The sequence below is a fragment of the Apteryx mantelli genome, chromosome 8 (assembly GCF_036417845.1).
Source record: "Apteryx mantelli isolate bAptMan1 chromosome 8, bAptMan1.hap1, whole genome shotgun sequence".
NCBI classification, from domain to species: Eukaryota; Metazoa; Chordata; class Aves; order Apterygiformes; family Apterygidae; genus Apteryx; species Apteryx mantelli.
Genome location: NC_089985.1, coordinates 15,269,728 through 15,284,918, shown reverse-complemented (window position 1 = coordinate 15,284,918; position 15,191 = coordinate 15,269,728). Strand labels below are relative to the sequence as shown.

General features: G+C 35.9%; 1 protein-coding gene across 1 annotated transcript in view; it reads right to left on the bottom strand.

The window, feature by feature from the left end:
- Positions 1-240: 240 nt before the first annotated feature.
- Positions 241-15,191, bottom strand: part of CDC73 (cell division cycle 73) — a 108,717-nt gene continuing 93,766 nt past the window's right edge. The window contains exons 14-17 of the mRNA XM_067300764.1: positions 10,643-10,804; positions 9,672-9,772; positions 6,022-6,163; positions 241-4,771 (exon numbers count right to left, since the gene is read on the bottom strand). Coding sequence (XP_067156865.1) covers positions 4,735-4,771; positions 6,022-6,163; positions 9,672-9,772; positions 10,643-10,804 — 442 coding nt within the window. The 3' untranslated portion in view covers positions 241-4,734. The remainder of the gene's footprint in view (positions 4,772-6,021; positions 6,164-9,671; positions 9,773-10,642; positions 10,805-15,191) is intronic.

Here is a 15,191-nt window from a genome sequence, read left to right as displayed (position 1 = left end):
AACTTGAACCTTCAAAAAACCACAGGTAAATTCTGGGCCCACTGACAAAAGTTAGGCCAGGATTTATTATTTACAAACTCTTTCTACCAACCTTTTAGGCAACTGCAGCTAAAGATTTACCTCTGGCAGCTTTCACTGATACACACAGGAATCTTGTGAAGCAAAATTTTCTCATTTTGAACTAAATCAAACTAGACCAAAAGTGAATTTACAGAAGCAAATAAAAGCCATGAACCGTGATATTTTTCTTAGAGATTTTATGTATCACCTCATATCTTTCAGTTTTACATGCGACAGAGTCTGTGCATTAAAGTTTCAAACATTTGAGATTGTTCTTTGCATTTGCATTTTTATAAAAATCTTATAAAATTTGTTTAAATAAAAATGAATTTAGTAAATCAGTCCAGAAGCACAGCCTATCACTGTGTGCTGCCTACCCAAATGCATTTTGCTTGGTTAAATCTCATTATTCCCAAACTTATGCTCTATGATAGCATCACCACTGCAAGAAGAGTGATCTGCAGAGAAGTCAGTGACAGCCCAACAAGAGACTCCACATTATCCACTGGATAGGTTCATTAAGAAACCATCTATTTGTCAAGCACACGAGCTTCACTTAAAGTGATCATTGCCTCAGAAACATCGTATCACATGTTAACAGTATGAAGATAAAAAGAATGCACAACAGACTAAAAAGGTAAACTATGCAAGCACTGCTGAAATACGTTTCTGTTCAGAAAATGAAAGCAAAGCTGCCGTATCTCTGAAAAAAATCAGTTAAGTCACAAATGAACAAGTCAGAATGACATTCACAGATTCCAGTTTGTCGAACATTTTCCCACAGATTAGTTGAACTGTAACCTACTTGGCCAACAGTTTCTTCAGGCAGGGATTTTAATTTTTCATGAACACATTGCTCTAATAAAGTACTTGGCATTAGTTATGGCTTTTGAATTAAAATGCATTCATGACATTAAATTTTAAAATCACTATCTAAACCATCAATTTTGACCAGCTTCTTTCTTCTGTATAGTCTTTGCAAGAATTAGCAACTTAGTGCATATTTCACCAGCAAAAGAATGAAAGCTATACTAATAAAACTTATTTTTGCACGTTCCTGCAGAGAATGGTAGTATTTTATACACCAATTGCATACCAAATGAAAGCCAAAGCCAAATTTGTTTTCAGATAAAGGCTTATCTGACAAATATCATACAATAATGAGTTGAACTCATGATCAAGGGCAGCTTAACACATATAATCCACTATCTACATTTTCTTCTGTATTCAAAACCAAAAAGATTTATAGCATTGCAGAACAGCTCTATGAATTGTCTAGCTCAAGCACTGACTGTAGTGCATATTTGTGAAACTACCTCGCTACAAAAATTTCCAGGTAATAACTAAATAGCTAAGCCTACTCAGTTGAAGATGCTGATCTGCAATTTCTTCAGGTATGCAAGTCCATTTTAAAAAGCAGTTGCCATACATTCCCTTACAACAAATTTCACCTTGTTTGTTTTGCTTTGTTCAGGGTAGCACTCAGAAAGCTCAAGTAGTATAAACAGTAGGTATTTCAGTTTTTAATATAAAATCATTATTTCAAACCTCCCTACGGGCCCCTATATTTTTGCCACTAACAGAAATAATGAGCTGCTGACAGTATGGAAGCCCAACAGCAGACTTCAAGCTAGTTTTCATCTTGCTTTAGTACTTACAAAACAGTGTAGAGTTGTGACACTTCAGATGTTTATTTGGTATCTGATTCCCAATGCTAGTATCATTCAATTATTCAATAAACTGCAGTCAGTCAAGTAAGTAGCTAACAGTTTTAGTTATATATTTTAACTGTGTACAGTTTACACGCTTTATACACTTCTAAGCAGAGTATCAAATTTGCTCAACAATAAGAATGCAGCTCACTAAAACCAATGGCTGGTCCTACAGCTTCTCCAGTTCTTAGTATTGGCTCTCTTTATTATTCTATGTTAACTTGTAGATAAATTAAGTAGAACATACTGTCTAAAAACCCAGCTGTGCTGCAAAATGCTGCTATAAAGCTATATTTTTAAGTCCAAGTAGTTTCATAATCTATGTGCAGATATTCAGGAAGGCAACGGGAAAGCTGTTCTCCTAGGTCTCCAACCTAAATCTGCTTCCAATAATGTCAGCAGGAACCTGATTGCAAAATGGCTCATTTTATAAACATTGCTACTTTTATGACTGACAAAAAGATGCACAATCAGGTGCCATCTCCTTCACAAAACTGCATTTTACAACTTGTGTTGTAAACTTTTTGCAAGTACAGAAGAGGTCTGAGCTGAATCCATAGAAAATGTCACAGTTCATACAAAGAGATTTCATGGATTTTGCTCTTCTGCCAGTTTCACATCCATGTAACTTCACTAGTTTTAGGGGAGCTACTCCCAGTATATATAAGAATTGCATTTAATCAGGCCGTCTCCTGAACTCATTGGAGGTAGGATTACACATGGTTTTAAAACACATGTGAAAGACAGGAGAGAAAAAGATAACTGGACTTCGCATATTTTAAGACCACTGTATAGTCTGTATACTGTAGTGCACGTAGAGCACACTTTTCTTCAAAACTTGCTTTGTAAGATTGCTGTTCACTGTAGTAGTTTCTTTAAAAAAAAATAAAGATGGGCCATAAAGTGATTAATTCTGAAAAAAGTTACTTTTCTAATTGAAAACATTTCAGAGTAAAAAAACAGGTATGATACCACACTATTTAAAGCAGTAAAAAACCCCTAACACGTACCATTTCCTCATGCTAGTGACTGCTGTGTTGATAACCATTACAGTTTTTCTAATTACAGCCCAGCTTAAAACAAAGTACTGGATGTTTTAGCTCACTCACATATGACATGGATACATTTTTAATATGCTTAAATACTGGGGAAAAAAAAAAACCAGTCACTTCCACAGACCAAACTTCCAATACAAATTAGGGGAACTTTTAACATATTTTAAACATGTTCTGTGTTGCTTGCTCTTCTCAGTCACTTTGCAGAACTCATTCAAAAATCCAGTGTGAACTTCTTCCAATCTTGGTTATTCTTTTTTTTTTTTTTTTTTTTTCTTTTTCTTAAATAAGTCTCCTTTAAGACAATTCACTAAATTTGAAAATAGTAGTCTTGGTACAGCAGGGATGAAAACATATTACCAAAAATCCCTCATAACTCACAGTCCTCACATAAGTTTAAGACCATTTAAAAAGCCTCTGAATGAGATGTGCCTTCCAGTTTATTAAAAATGAAGGTAACATCAAATAAAAAGCAAAACTAAAGAAGAATAGGTAGAACAATTTACTTTTGTCAAACCTTAAATGTAAAGTATATTAAAAAAAACATGGTTTTGATTTTCAAGAACAGGAATATAAACATGTATTTTCTATCCCAGACAAATCCATGCAGGTGTTACAGTATTTGATCATTCTGTATATTGACTGGTATGTAACATCAACTTCATGTCATTAAATAGATATATAGATATAATAAATTCATACAAATACCAGGGTTTTCTAGCCTCAGTTATGCTCATACTGTAGATGAAGCAGATCTGCTCTTTGGTAACTGGAGTAGGCTTATTTTCTGTTCTAATGCAGGGCTGTTAGAGGGCCAATTAGTCACTCATATCAGCAAATTACAACTCCTGTAGATAGTCTGGGCTACTTTTATCACAAGAAAAAATAGCAGAGGTGATAATAGAGGTATAAATGTAAAGAAGTTAAAATTATTCATTCCTCATGGTGGCTGTTCTTGGGGGGGGGGGGGGGGATCCAAACTCTCTCCCTTTCTATTCACTGTTTAATCTAGGTAACATTTAGACTCATATATAAAGGTAATTTGATAAGTGGGAATGTACACATGCACACTTTCAGTTTAAATAAAACGACCTGTGTGGAGAATGAAGATTTAATGTTAACATGACTTGAAAGGTATTCATAATAAAGTTTAAAGATTTAGTAAACTGGGACATTACAAATCCAAAAAAGTGGTTCTTGATTTTTCATCATCCCTTTTTCAACAAAGACTGACAGAATATACATATACAGGCTGACATTTTGAGTTATCCAAAACAATCTTCACTTTGCTCAGTTTGCAAGTCCTATTGACTAAAATGTAATATCATTCACAAGAAAATATTCTCAGTAAGTGAAACAATAAGCAAAGAAAACCAAAACTAAGCTCAGAAGCTAAGTGGTTCAGAAAGCCTTGGTAACATCTGTGTGCGCGTAAGTGTGTCTATAATTTTTTTTATATATATATATAATATATAGACACACACATATATATACACACACACAAACGTGCGCACATGCGCACACGCACACACACTTCGTAACCTGCAGTGAAGATCAACCTATTTTCTAATGAAGAACAAAACACATTATTTAAAAATGTGGCTAATTTAACAAAACAGAGAAGAAACTGCTGCTATCAAAATATACAATTTGGATTGCAGACTAGAAGGCTAACATTATTAAAAAAATAGTTTTAAGCAAAACCCCTTTGCTTCTGAATAACAACAGGTATCAACCTGCCATAGCATGAAGCATCCAAACAAGATTTTATAAAAAGTTTAAACTGTGACCCTTCTTCATTTGTAAAGTTCTTGACAAATCCTATAGTGCGAGCTCTGGTCTCCAAACTGGAGCCTCTTTCATTTCTCTCAATCCATACTCCAGTAAATAAATGGCAGCTGAAGGATTCAGAATCTCAAGTGAGATTTGTGCTTTACCATATACCTGCAAAATTAACAGAAAACAACATTACTATTCTTTTGGTAGCTACAGAAATTGTACTCTCAGAAATAATGTTGCACAGAAGAAATACTGTTAAAACTTCTTAGAGCATTAGCAAGCTGCAGAAGAGACGTAATGTCTTATATGCTGTTTAGCGCTGTACTATGCACAGTATCTGTCCCTACTAAAGGAGGACCAGCTAAAACCTTTTTCCCCAAGTGAATTCATGCTGTCCAAGGCATCATATGACTTCTAACATTGAAAGACTGTAGCTAAAGAAAACTCCAGTTCATTCTGGGAATACAGATATATAATTTTAGAACAGAAGCCATAGGAAGTTTGATGTTCAGAATTATTTAGACACTTCCCATAGGATTTTTCTTTTTGAAATCCACTCTTAACCATTCAAGCAGTTTTCTATGGAATCAACATGAAAAAATTAAATATTCATTAAATACATGTCTTTTCCCCCTCCCTCAATATTTCTTCAACTGCTTCACAGTAAGGAGGTTTCTTCTGTACAGCATGAGAGGTATTACAAGGAATGTCCTCTACAGAGAGGGCTCTGAGCCTGCGAGAAGCAGAGGGTCAGAAACAGCGCTGCTCTTGGCAGAACTGTTGGTGATACTCCATCCCTCACTTCTCATGAAAGGCAGTGCTAAGTACTTGGAAGGCTCCTAACAGAGTAAAAGGAACAGTAGTCCAAGACTCATTACGCGGCATACCTTTTCTAACCTCTTTCCTCTTGTATCAGGTACTGTGGGCTCAAAAGCATCAGGGTAAGATTATGCTCCATGGCTCTTCTATCTTAAAGTACTTTCTCACCTATTTTAGACTGTCATTAAAGTGAGGTGGAGCAAGAAAGCAGCAGAGCTCTTAAGCTCAGAACTGCAGTCCACAGGAAGGGCTGGGGGAAAAAAAAAAAAAAGAAAACTCTGCACTAGATAGATTATTCTCTATTCCTTTCCTTCTGCGTAAAAGGAGGTGGGGAATCACTGTACTAATTGATGGTTAATGATAACTACTCTTCCTTTAAAAACCATACACATACTTCAGAGGTGTGTCATTTATAGCTTGAAGTACAAGGATACTGGTATATATTTAACTATACAGTCAGACAAAGTCCAAAGAAGTAGTATTTTGACTCCAAACATTGTTCAGACTTCTCTAAGCTATATATAATTTCCTTGTTGCTTTAATTTTGCATTCCCAGAAAACAAGCATGACTAAGGGATTTTCAACAAGATATGTACCTGTCCAAGGTTTCCCAGAAGCGTAGAAATACTGGTCTGTCCAAGTGCCGTTTGTGGTAACTTAATTCTAACACTGTTACATCCCATTTCTGTACATTTGGATCCAGACGTACTTCATCATATTTGAGATGGAAAGCTTTAACTACAGGAAACAGGAAAATATTTATAGAGTACAATTAGATGAGTTTACATGTTTAATTATTTGACAAAGAAAATCCCTCTTACTTTCCAGCATAGAGTCTAAGAATAAATATAACAAGTCTGTCTCTCAAGGAAGTCAACTGCTTAATAAAGGGTGCTGAACTAAACACAGTGGTTGGTGGCCACAGTCTAGCTCTCATGCTATTATGGTTTTAAGTGAAAGGGCAACCCTTATTTTTAGATGCAGAGATTCCAGGAGAATAGGAGAAACTCACTGCCAACTCAAACATGTTTTCTTTGGGAAACTAAGATGTTCTTTCTGAACATCTCTGAGCTGTCCAAAAATTAATAAAGCACTGCTGAGACCCCTGAGAAGTCTGGGCACTTCCTGAACGTCTGGGTAGCAGGCTTTGACAGCAGAACGCCAGTGCAACCCTAGAACATTACATGAAGCATTTGGCTAATTTAGTAACTGCCAATTTCCTCTGAACTGGTGCTCAGCTAATAACAGTATTATGTTAACAGTTACTTTGTTCTTGGGAAGTACTGTCTCATGTGAATTATACAAACCCTAAGCATTAACACAGTGAGTATTGAAATTTTCCTGTGATCCTTCTTGGCTTTCTTGGCCAAATTATACTTTTGATACAACCTCATGTAAAGTATTTAAGTCTTGTACAATTTCTATCTGGTAATTGATTTGATGCATTTTGTTTTGTATAGATTTGTAACTTTTCAACAAATTAAGCAGCCAATCTCACGAAGGACTGAATCTCAGAGGTAGTGAGGTAAGGCTATAAGCACATAAGGTAGTCAAAACCTTCGTATATTTTGATATGGCAACAACTATGACATTAAAGTTAAATGTAAAATGGAAACAAAAACAAAATTAACTTTTTAGAACTAACAGTCCAAGTCTGCTGGATATTAAAATCAGATTTTGTAAAAATACAGAAAGGTAACATATAAAATAGTGGAGAAAAGGCTTCCTTGAATCCAGCTTCAGTTGGGATCAAGTTATGCTGCAGTCAGTGAAAACTCATAATTTAGAATAAAATCCCAAGGTTCAACAGGAAATGCTCCACTTACAATGTCTGCCATAGTATCTTGCAGTGATGAATGAAGCAAAATTAAAAAACTTGCTTTGTTCTACTGGTACAGAGACTGCAGTCTTATTCTGAGCTTTTCTATAGCATTACTGGAGAAGTTAAACAGAAGCATTCGACCAGACTTTTAAGAACTAGTTATTTTACACATTGTGGTCACACCTCCTCTGATACCAGGCTCTGATTACTTGTCCCACAGAATCCCCTACAGTTTTAGCCAAACAGCTATAAAACTCAGTCTCCTCCTTTTCCATACACACGGCATTCTTTGAAATGATATATCTAGGGACTTTCTAGAAGAATGGTGTCTGAAGTTACCATTCTGTGCAATTAGCAAGTTAATGAAGTGACCATCTGGCTTATACCATTGGCAACTAAATTTCAAGCCTTGTGAATGAAAACCAAGAATACACACTATCTTTGCCCCATAATATAACGTTGGATGTTTTAATTAAGTCCAGAGAAGGCAAATCAGGATATACTGAGTCTGTGCATTTTCAGAGAACTTAATGACTGTCCAGCAGGACCTCTGCATTAAGGTTAAATAATACTGAGCAAAAGACAACCCACTTGCTGAACCTGAAAAATCAGTATTAAAGTGCACTAGTATGTTCTAGTAGCAAGACCTTTTACATCATATTCAGATTAAATATTTGTTTATTAAAGTGACATAATTCAAAATTTCATTTGAAATGTTCACTTGCAGATGCAAAGGTAAAAAACTTGTTTGCTATATGAACATTAAACACTCAGTCCAGCTGGAAAGAAAACTGAGGAGAATGATTTAAAGACTCCACTCATAAAATGTTATGTGACATAGCAATTGAAAAAATATAACGAATTTGACATACTCTGGTCTAATACAAATTTTACTGAGAAATTTTTTTATGGTAGCTACCTTCTTAATTTCCCCAAAATAAGTTTTGAATTTTTTTAATCACCACTGACTCAGCGGCTTACATGAAGAACAGCAAACTGCAGATGAAACAGTGGACTTCTGTAGAAACCCCAAACCATATTTAGAAGGATTACTGAAGACACTGAATATGGCCTAAGCGGTAACTTTGGGAAAAAGTATACAAACACAACCAGACTGACACTGCCTCTGCTCTCTCAATTTACATCAGCTTTATTCTGAGGAGTGAATAAAGTCATTAGGGAAAGCCCTAGAGACACACTTATCAGGAAAATATTTTTCAAATAGCTAGCTTTAGTGCAACTGAAAGCATTTCTAAAACTAAAAGAGGTGCATTTCAATGTACCTTTATGAGCCAGGTAAGAAGAGAGAGATTCTTCTTTCACTTGCAAATGTAAGAGTCTGTACCTTCAGACTGAACTATTCAGGATAGGACCTTGATTTTTTTTAGCACAGTAAAGACATCAAGCATGCTGCCAAAGCTCGGCATGACAATTCCTATGGTCCTCTATAAATGTATATATACATAATGTTAAAATTAATGGGAACTAATGGGCAACTACTGGTTAGAGCTTAAATATTTAACATTGCTTTTCTTGGTTTTGCTTTTCACTATTTCCTATTTCTCTGTTTCTTCATTTTGAAGTGTTATTTTCTTCTTTCATTAGCCTCTCTTGTTAAATTCTCTCCTGTGGTGTATTTTTTCTTTCATTTTAGCTTGCAGGTTCTTTCACTGCCTCCCTCCTCCTAGTTCCCCCTTGAGCAGCTCATTCGGCTTTCTCCTTCACAGACATATTCTTAGCCTTCAATCTGACTTTTCAGCTAGCATTCTCCTTCCAGCTTCTACTTCACATACCAAATATGTACATACATAAAAGCCAATCAAACTTGTTTCCTCATCATACTGACTGGAAGAGGGCAGACTGAGCTAAGACTTTTTGTGTGCGTGTGTGTTTTTTTAATCTATAGCTCAGAAAACACTGGATGCTATATGTGAGACTAAAAGTTCTATTTTCTAAGGCAGCTTCACAACGAAGCAAAAGCAACACAGAATAGAAGCTTGTACTCTCTTTGGATATTACTGCACATGTTACAGTTAAAAGACTCGTCTGGTAATCTGTGCAAGAAAAGTACACTGGCCCAAAGCATCCTGGATTTAATCCCAATAACTCAAAAAACCTGTTCAGATGAATAAAGTTTTAACATTTAGCTCGCACCTTAAAAGTAGTTGAGCACACAGCACTTAATTGGAGTATAGAATTTCAAGATTTTGTCAGGCACCACATCATATTTGTGAAACATTCTTAATAAAATAATAGCTGATTAATACAGAGGGCACAAACTGACATTTGCCAGCTGCATGAGGACCTAAGCCCTTTTTGTTTCCCCTCAAACATCCTAGTTCAGACCGCCCATAGGCATTAGCTGAGGGAAGAACAAAACAAAACCCCGAAACAAAGTAACGACCAAAACACTAAAAAACTTACTTTTTGCAAAGATATCGACAGGTGATCCATCAGGCAACAGCCAAGGCCAGCCTTTGAACTGCCAAGCGGGACCCTGTACAAACACTGCCACCACACGATCCCTGCGAACATGGAAAGAGATGCTGATGGCCTTGAATTTCTAAATATTATGTCCTCTAAAAAGGAAAACACACCTGTCTTTATTCCTGTGATAACATTAATGCAAGACAAGCAGTGTACCTTAGCAAAATTTCTCGTTGTAGTAACAGCAGCACAGCACATTTAAATCTCCTGCATGTCCATCAAGTATAATTTTACAGCATTGGAGAAGTGCCTACAGACAAAAACTGTTTACAGTTTTTCCTTAAAAGTAAAAGCCATCTATGATTCCCTTTCCCCAACTGGGGCTCTCCCTTCAAGTAAGCTTCCATCATTGAATCCAATTCAATGAACCTGATTCACTTCCAAAACTTCAGTCCAGTGTTTACTGCCTGATGTGAGGGTTTTTTCTTTTCTTTTTTTTTTTTTTAATAGTTTAAAAAAATTAAGAATGTTAGATGTTGAAGGCCTGCAACCATATCTGCCCAGTAAAGTCTCATGCAGAAAGACAACTAAATAGGAAGATTTTTCTCTCAGAGCACGTTTCAGTGACTTGCACAGTACAGTATGTCCAGTTCTCAAGAAGCAGAAAACTCACATGCATACTCATACTCAAATTTCTGGAACATTTCAAACAAACCTACTAAAAACAACTATGCTGCTCATACTGCTAAAATGTTGAATGCTATGATTTCTGAAGAAAGATCTTTTAAGAAGGTTAATTTCTTATTACTGTAACCTGAAACAAGAAAAGACTCCTACACAGTAACAATCAAATCTACCTTTATACAGATATGTTCACTTTTTATGCTATTCAATAGAATTTTATTGGTCCCCTCCAAGTTCTGCATTCTCCTGATTAAGAAAGTTTTAAATGGAAGATCTGTTTTTACCAGTCTTGTGGCATAAGTTTCAGAGGTTGGTCTACTACTCGATAAGGTACAGTAACGCTGACTGTAGTTCCCCCAGGCTGCATCTGGTCCTTCCTTCTCTGTATTAGAGTTTCGTTTTCTCGTTGACAGCCTTGTTTCTTCTTTTCATCTGATGGTACAAACCTTGGGGAATAAGGAAGTCTTTAGTAGACAAAAGTAATTTGATGTAATCAACAGGAAAAGTAACAGCTTTATTGGAGGGTTGCATTACTGGCAACAGTCACAGAAGGCGTCATTTCCAATGTGCCAAGCCTCCGTGACTACTCACTCAGCACAGCAAAAAGACATAAAAATAACAGTTCATAAGCCTTCATAGTGAAAACAGTCACACTAAAAGGTCCTTTGCACCTCAGAACTAAAGCCAGAGCTGTTTCTGCACCCTTGCGGCATGCCTGGCCTACCTTACCCCAGGCACCCGCAGGTGGGAAACCAGAGTACAACAAGCTGCTGAGTGGCAATAGCTCATTCTGTTCAATGACTGAGGGGACCCTGGGACACCAAGAAATGATCGCTTCATAAAGCAAATTTTATAGCTCTTGCCTTTGGGGAATTCAAACTCTAGCCATCAGAATTATGCCTTCTCAAGAAAGGTGGGATTTTTCATCAAAAAGGTTTTTAAGGTTTTTTTTTCTTTCTTTCTTTTTTTTGGACAATGGTGATTTTGCATAACCAGATGATTCATCTGGTTACTAAGATGAATTCTTTTAACACAGAAAAAGAAACTACAGTTCTGGATTTATTCGCTTACTGGCTTCTCCAAGTGGACAGTAGGGATAATGTGATTCTCAAGTCTTATGGAATCTTTGTAGGACAAAAATAAATGCTTAAGATATAACCATCAAATAAATTACAGATCATTCTCTTTTGAGCCCCCCACCCACCTTTAAAACCACATTTTATATCCAATGAGAAAATGGTATTTCAGAAAAAAAAATTCAGATGCAATATCACATTTTTAAAGCAGCATGTGAAAATTGCCAATAAATCTTCAAGCAAAAATATTTTACTTTCCTAAGTTAAACAAACAACTGAACCCCTCTTCATGATTTAAGACTATTTCAAAAATAGTAAGAAAGAAGGCAGAATGAATTTTGAAATGTGCCTGTGTCTGCATGCAGCTGCACTAGAAAAGCAAAAAGCTGAAAACAACTATGAACTGTGCACTAAAATTAACTGGTATTGCAAATATAGAAAAAGCATTACACATGCAAAAGGCAAAACTATAAATTAAATTATGCTCATCTGTCTAGTACATGTGCAACTACACCGTTCAAAAGAAAATACAGAAGAAGAAAGGTATACAGGACACATTGGAAAAAAGTTCACTTATACGCTCTAGAATATTATAAAAAAATTAAGACATTCATCTCTCCAATACAGATTTGAATGAATTAAAAAACAGTTAATATATTCACATATTTCATCTATCACATCTAATTGACACAAACATTTCTGTGCTACGCACAACAGTGCAACATTGTTCTGCTTTGGAAAAACTAAAGTTATCTACCAAAACATTAAATGTGAATTAAACATTTCTACTAAGTTGCAAACTTAAAACCCTAGAAGTTAGGTGCGACTTTAATCATGAGTATACCTAATGGTCTTTCTAACCAACAAATCAGAAGCCTTTTTCTGCCAACATTAACAGACAGAAACTGTATTATATAAGTTTGTTTGGGTAGAGAAGAGGATTAGTTTGATCTTCTTGAGCTTTTAAGACAACCATTTGAGATTTGCTCATCACTCATCAGGCTTAAAGGAAATGGGAGTCAGGACTGAAAAGCTGGGATTAAAAAAAAAAAGCAAAAAAAACAAATGAAAAATCCAACCCACCCACATTTCAAAAACTACGAAAAATCTCAAAAGACAGGCTGGTGGACAGCAACGAGAAGAATTTCTTTCTTTAACACACATCCCCTGCACTGAATAAGAAAAAATTCTTACAGAACATGGAGGTAAACAATAACATTATTAACACTGTTGTTATACATTGCAGTCCTAATAAAATATTCATACAAACAACAATCTAGAGGTCACATTTTTGAATTTCATTTTTAAATACATATGAAGAGGCAGATGCATCTTAAAAGGATGCAGTAAATTTAACCACCTCCTCCAAATTAGACAAACATGGATACTAAGATGCAACATTGCTGTTCTAAAAGAAATTTAACATTTCACCACTATGTAATACATCTAAGACACCCCTGAATTTGGCTCATACAGGTATTCTCAATTTTACTTCGAGTTTTAAAAGTTTCTGTGATTAGGAACTCATTTTAACACTAGGTTATTGCCAACTTCTCTTTGTTTTACAGTCAGCTGGAAATTGTGTTATGTGATGGAAGCACAACTGAATATCATCTTGGTGACTTTATCTTCCGGACTGCAATAACTTTGGTTTTATTCACTATAAAAATCTGAATGTTTTTGAACACATTTCTCCAGGACAGAACACCACGTGTATTGTCATCTGCATGTTCTGAATAAAAACTACAGTGAACAAATTCACAAGGAAGAAGAGCAAACACGACTATCGTAAAGAAAGCACTAAAGGAAATGCTTACATAAATGTATATACTTTGAGGACAAGAATAAGTGACAGCTTACGGAATGTTTATGAAATATATGCTATAGATGGGAGCAAAACAACCATCTATTCAGTAAGTATGATAAAAGCCATGTGCTCCAGAATCAAAAAATCAGTAGAAATTACTGTATGATTACAAATACGAAAGGTTTACCTCATTGCTACCAGGACTTAAAAAAAAAAAAACAAAAACCCAAACTTAAGAAATTTTAGCATTAAAGAAAACAACCAACCTCTCCCACCTTCTCTCGGGAATTATTTGCTAAAAAATAATAGCTGGCACCTTGACTACGCATTTGTACTTGGCCCCCTTTTAACCATCCAATACACTAGAAGCGTGTTTTGAAACCTGACTGTGCAGTAGTTGACATTTTTTTAGCTGCTTCTCTGGATTTCTACTCCCAAATCTGGTCAAAACACACACATACGACTCCCCCCACCAACTTGCATCTATTTAGAATGCCTTTTCATACCCAAACTAGGAAATAAATAGTGCCTAATTCTCTCTCTGTTAATTGGTAAAATGATCATTCACAAAAATTGGTGTTCTCACTCACTTTACAAAGACAGCAGGTCCCTTTCCTAAGGTTACAGGCAAGTGACTGAACAAGATCAAATTATGGGAAGTAATTGGTAAGACACTATCCACTGAACTGCCACAGCTGCTCATGACTAAGCTCTAAACTCGACTCCAATTGCTAGCATTAACTTTAAAACATTTTCATTGAGGTCAGGTCAACACCAATTCTTTCCCAACTCAGGCATGCTAAAAAATGTGCAGAGAATAAGGCAAGTCTAATGTGGACAGTAATCGAGATCATCATAACACACATTCGACTGTGTTTAGAACTTGAGACGTGTTTTTATAACGCCTACTCCCCCAATATTTTGATTAGGACTATAATATCAAAAACTAGTTCTAAAGCTAGTTCTACACTGTGTGCCAGAACAGTAAAAACAAGCCCTGCAGTCATTTCTAAATCAACTACATCAATAAACTTGAACATGGAAAATTCAGGGCAGGTGGCACATTTTCTAGAAAAGTGCCAGAACTGTCATGGCTATGTTAAATTTTTGCTCTTCTGAATTCTGTTATTGCACTTTCGATTCATTAACATCTCTTGCTCTTTCATCTTGACTCTTTTGTCTTACATACCTGTTAACCACATCGGTGTCATCCTTTGTCCCCTTAACCTTCTTTTAATTTTTTCTGAATCACATTCTTTGCACTGTAAGGATCAGCCTTCTCTTGGGGCAAATCTATCAAAGTTAACTGTAAGTCTACCCCGGCAGAGCTGAAAACACTGCAAATCTAGCACAGATACACCTACACGTGACATAGAGGTACTTTATTCCATTATAGCTACTTCTGTATCAAAAAGTGATGAACTACATAGGTGCAAGAAAATGCTTTAGTACAATTCACAGCTTGTACAGGTATATATTTTTTCCTAAAATATAAAAACACACAAACAAGCAACATCCTCTGTCAACACAATTACATCAGTCTGGTGACTGTTTGTACGTTACACTATAATATTAAAAGCCAGACTTCATTCTGATTAAGTATTTTGGAAGTGACACCAAGGGCCCAGCATGCCTACTGGATCTTTGACGATCTGGCAGTAATCTAGGAACTAGGAATAGCTGGAGGTCAGAAAGCACTTTGTATCCCACAGTCCAGGGCAACTCCAGTGGAAGCTGTAGCACTACAATGTGGACAGTTTACTTTTGAAAGAGGCAATGCGTATTAAAAAAACTCTCATAAATGATAAGCAAAGTACCACAGATGGAAGAAAGAAGAGCTCTCCATTTTTTGAACAGACTTGTGGCAGACAGAATTGGCAACAGTATATTTCTATGTGAAAATGACTGCATTTTTCAGAAGAATTAACTGGTATAAACAGATATGCAACT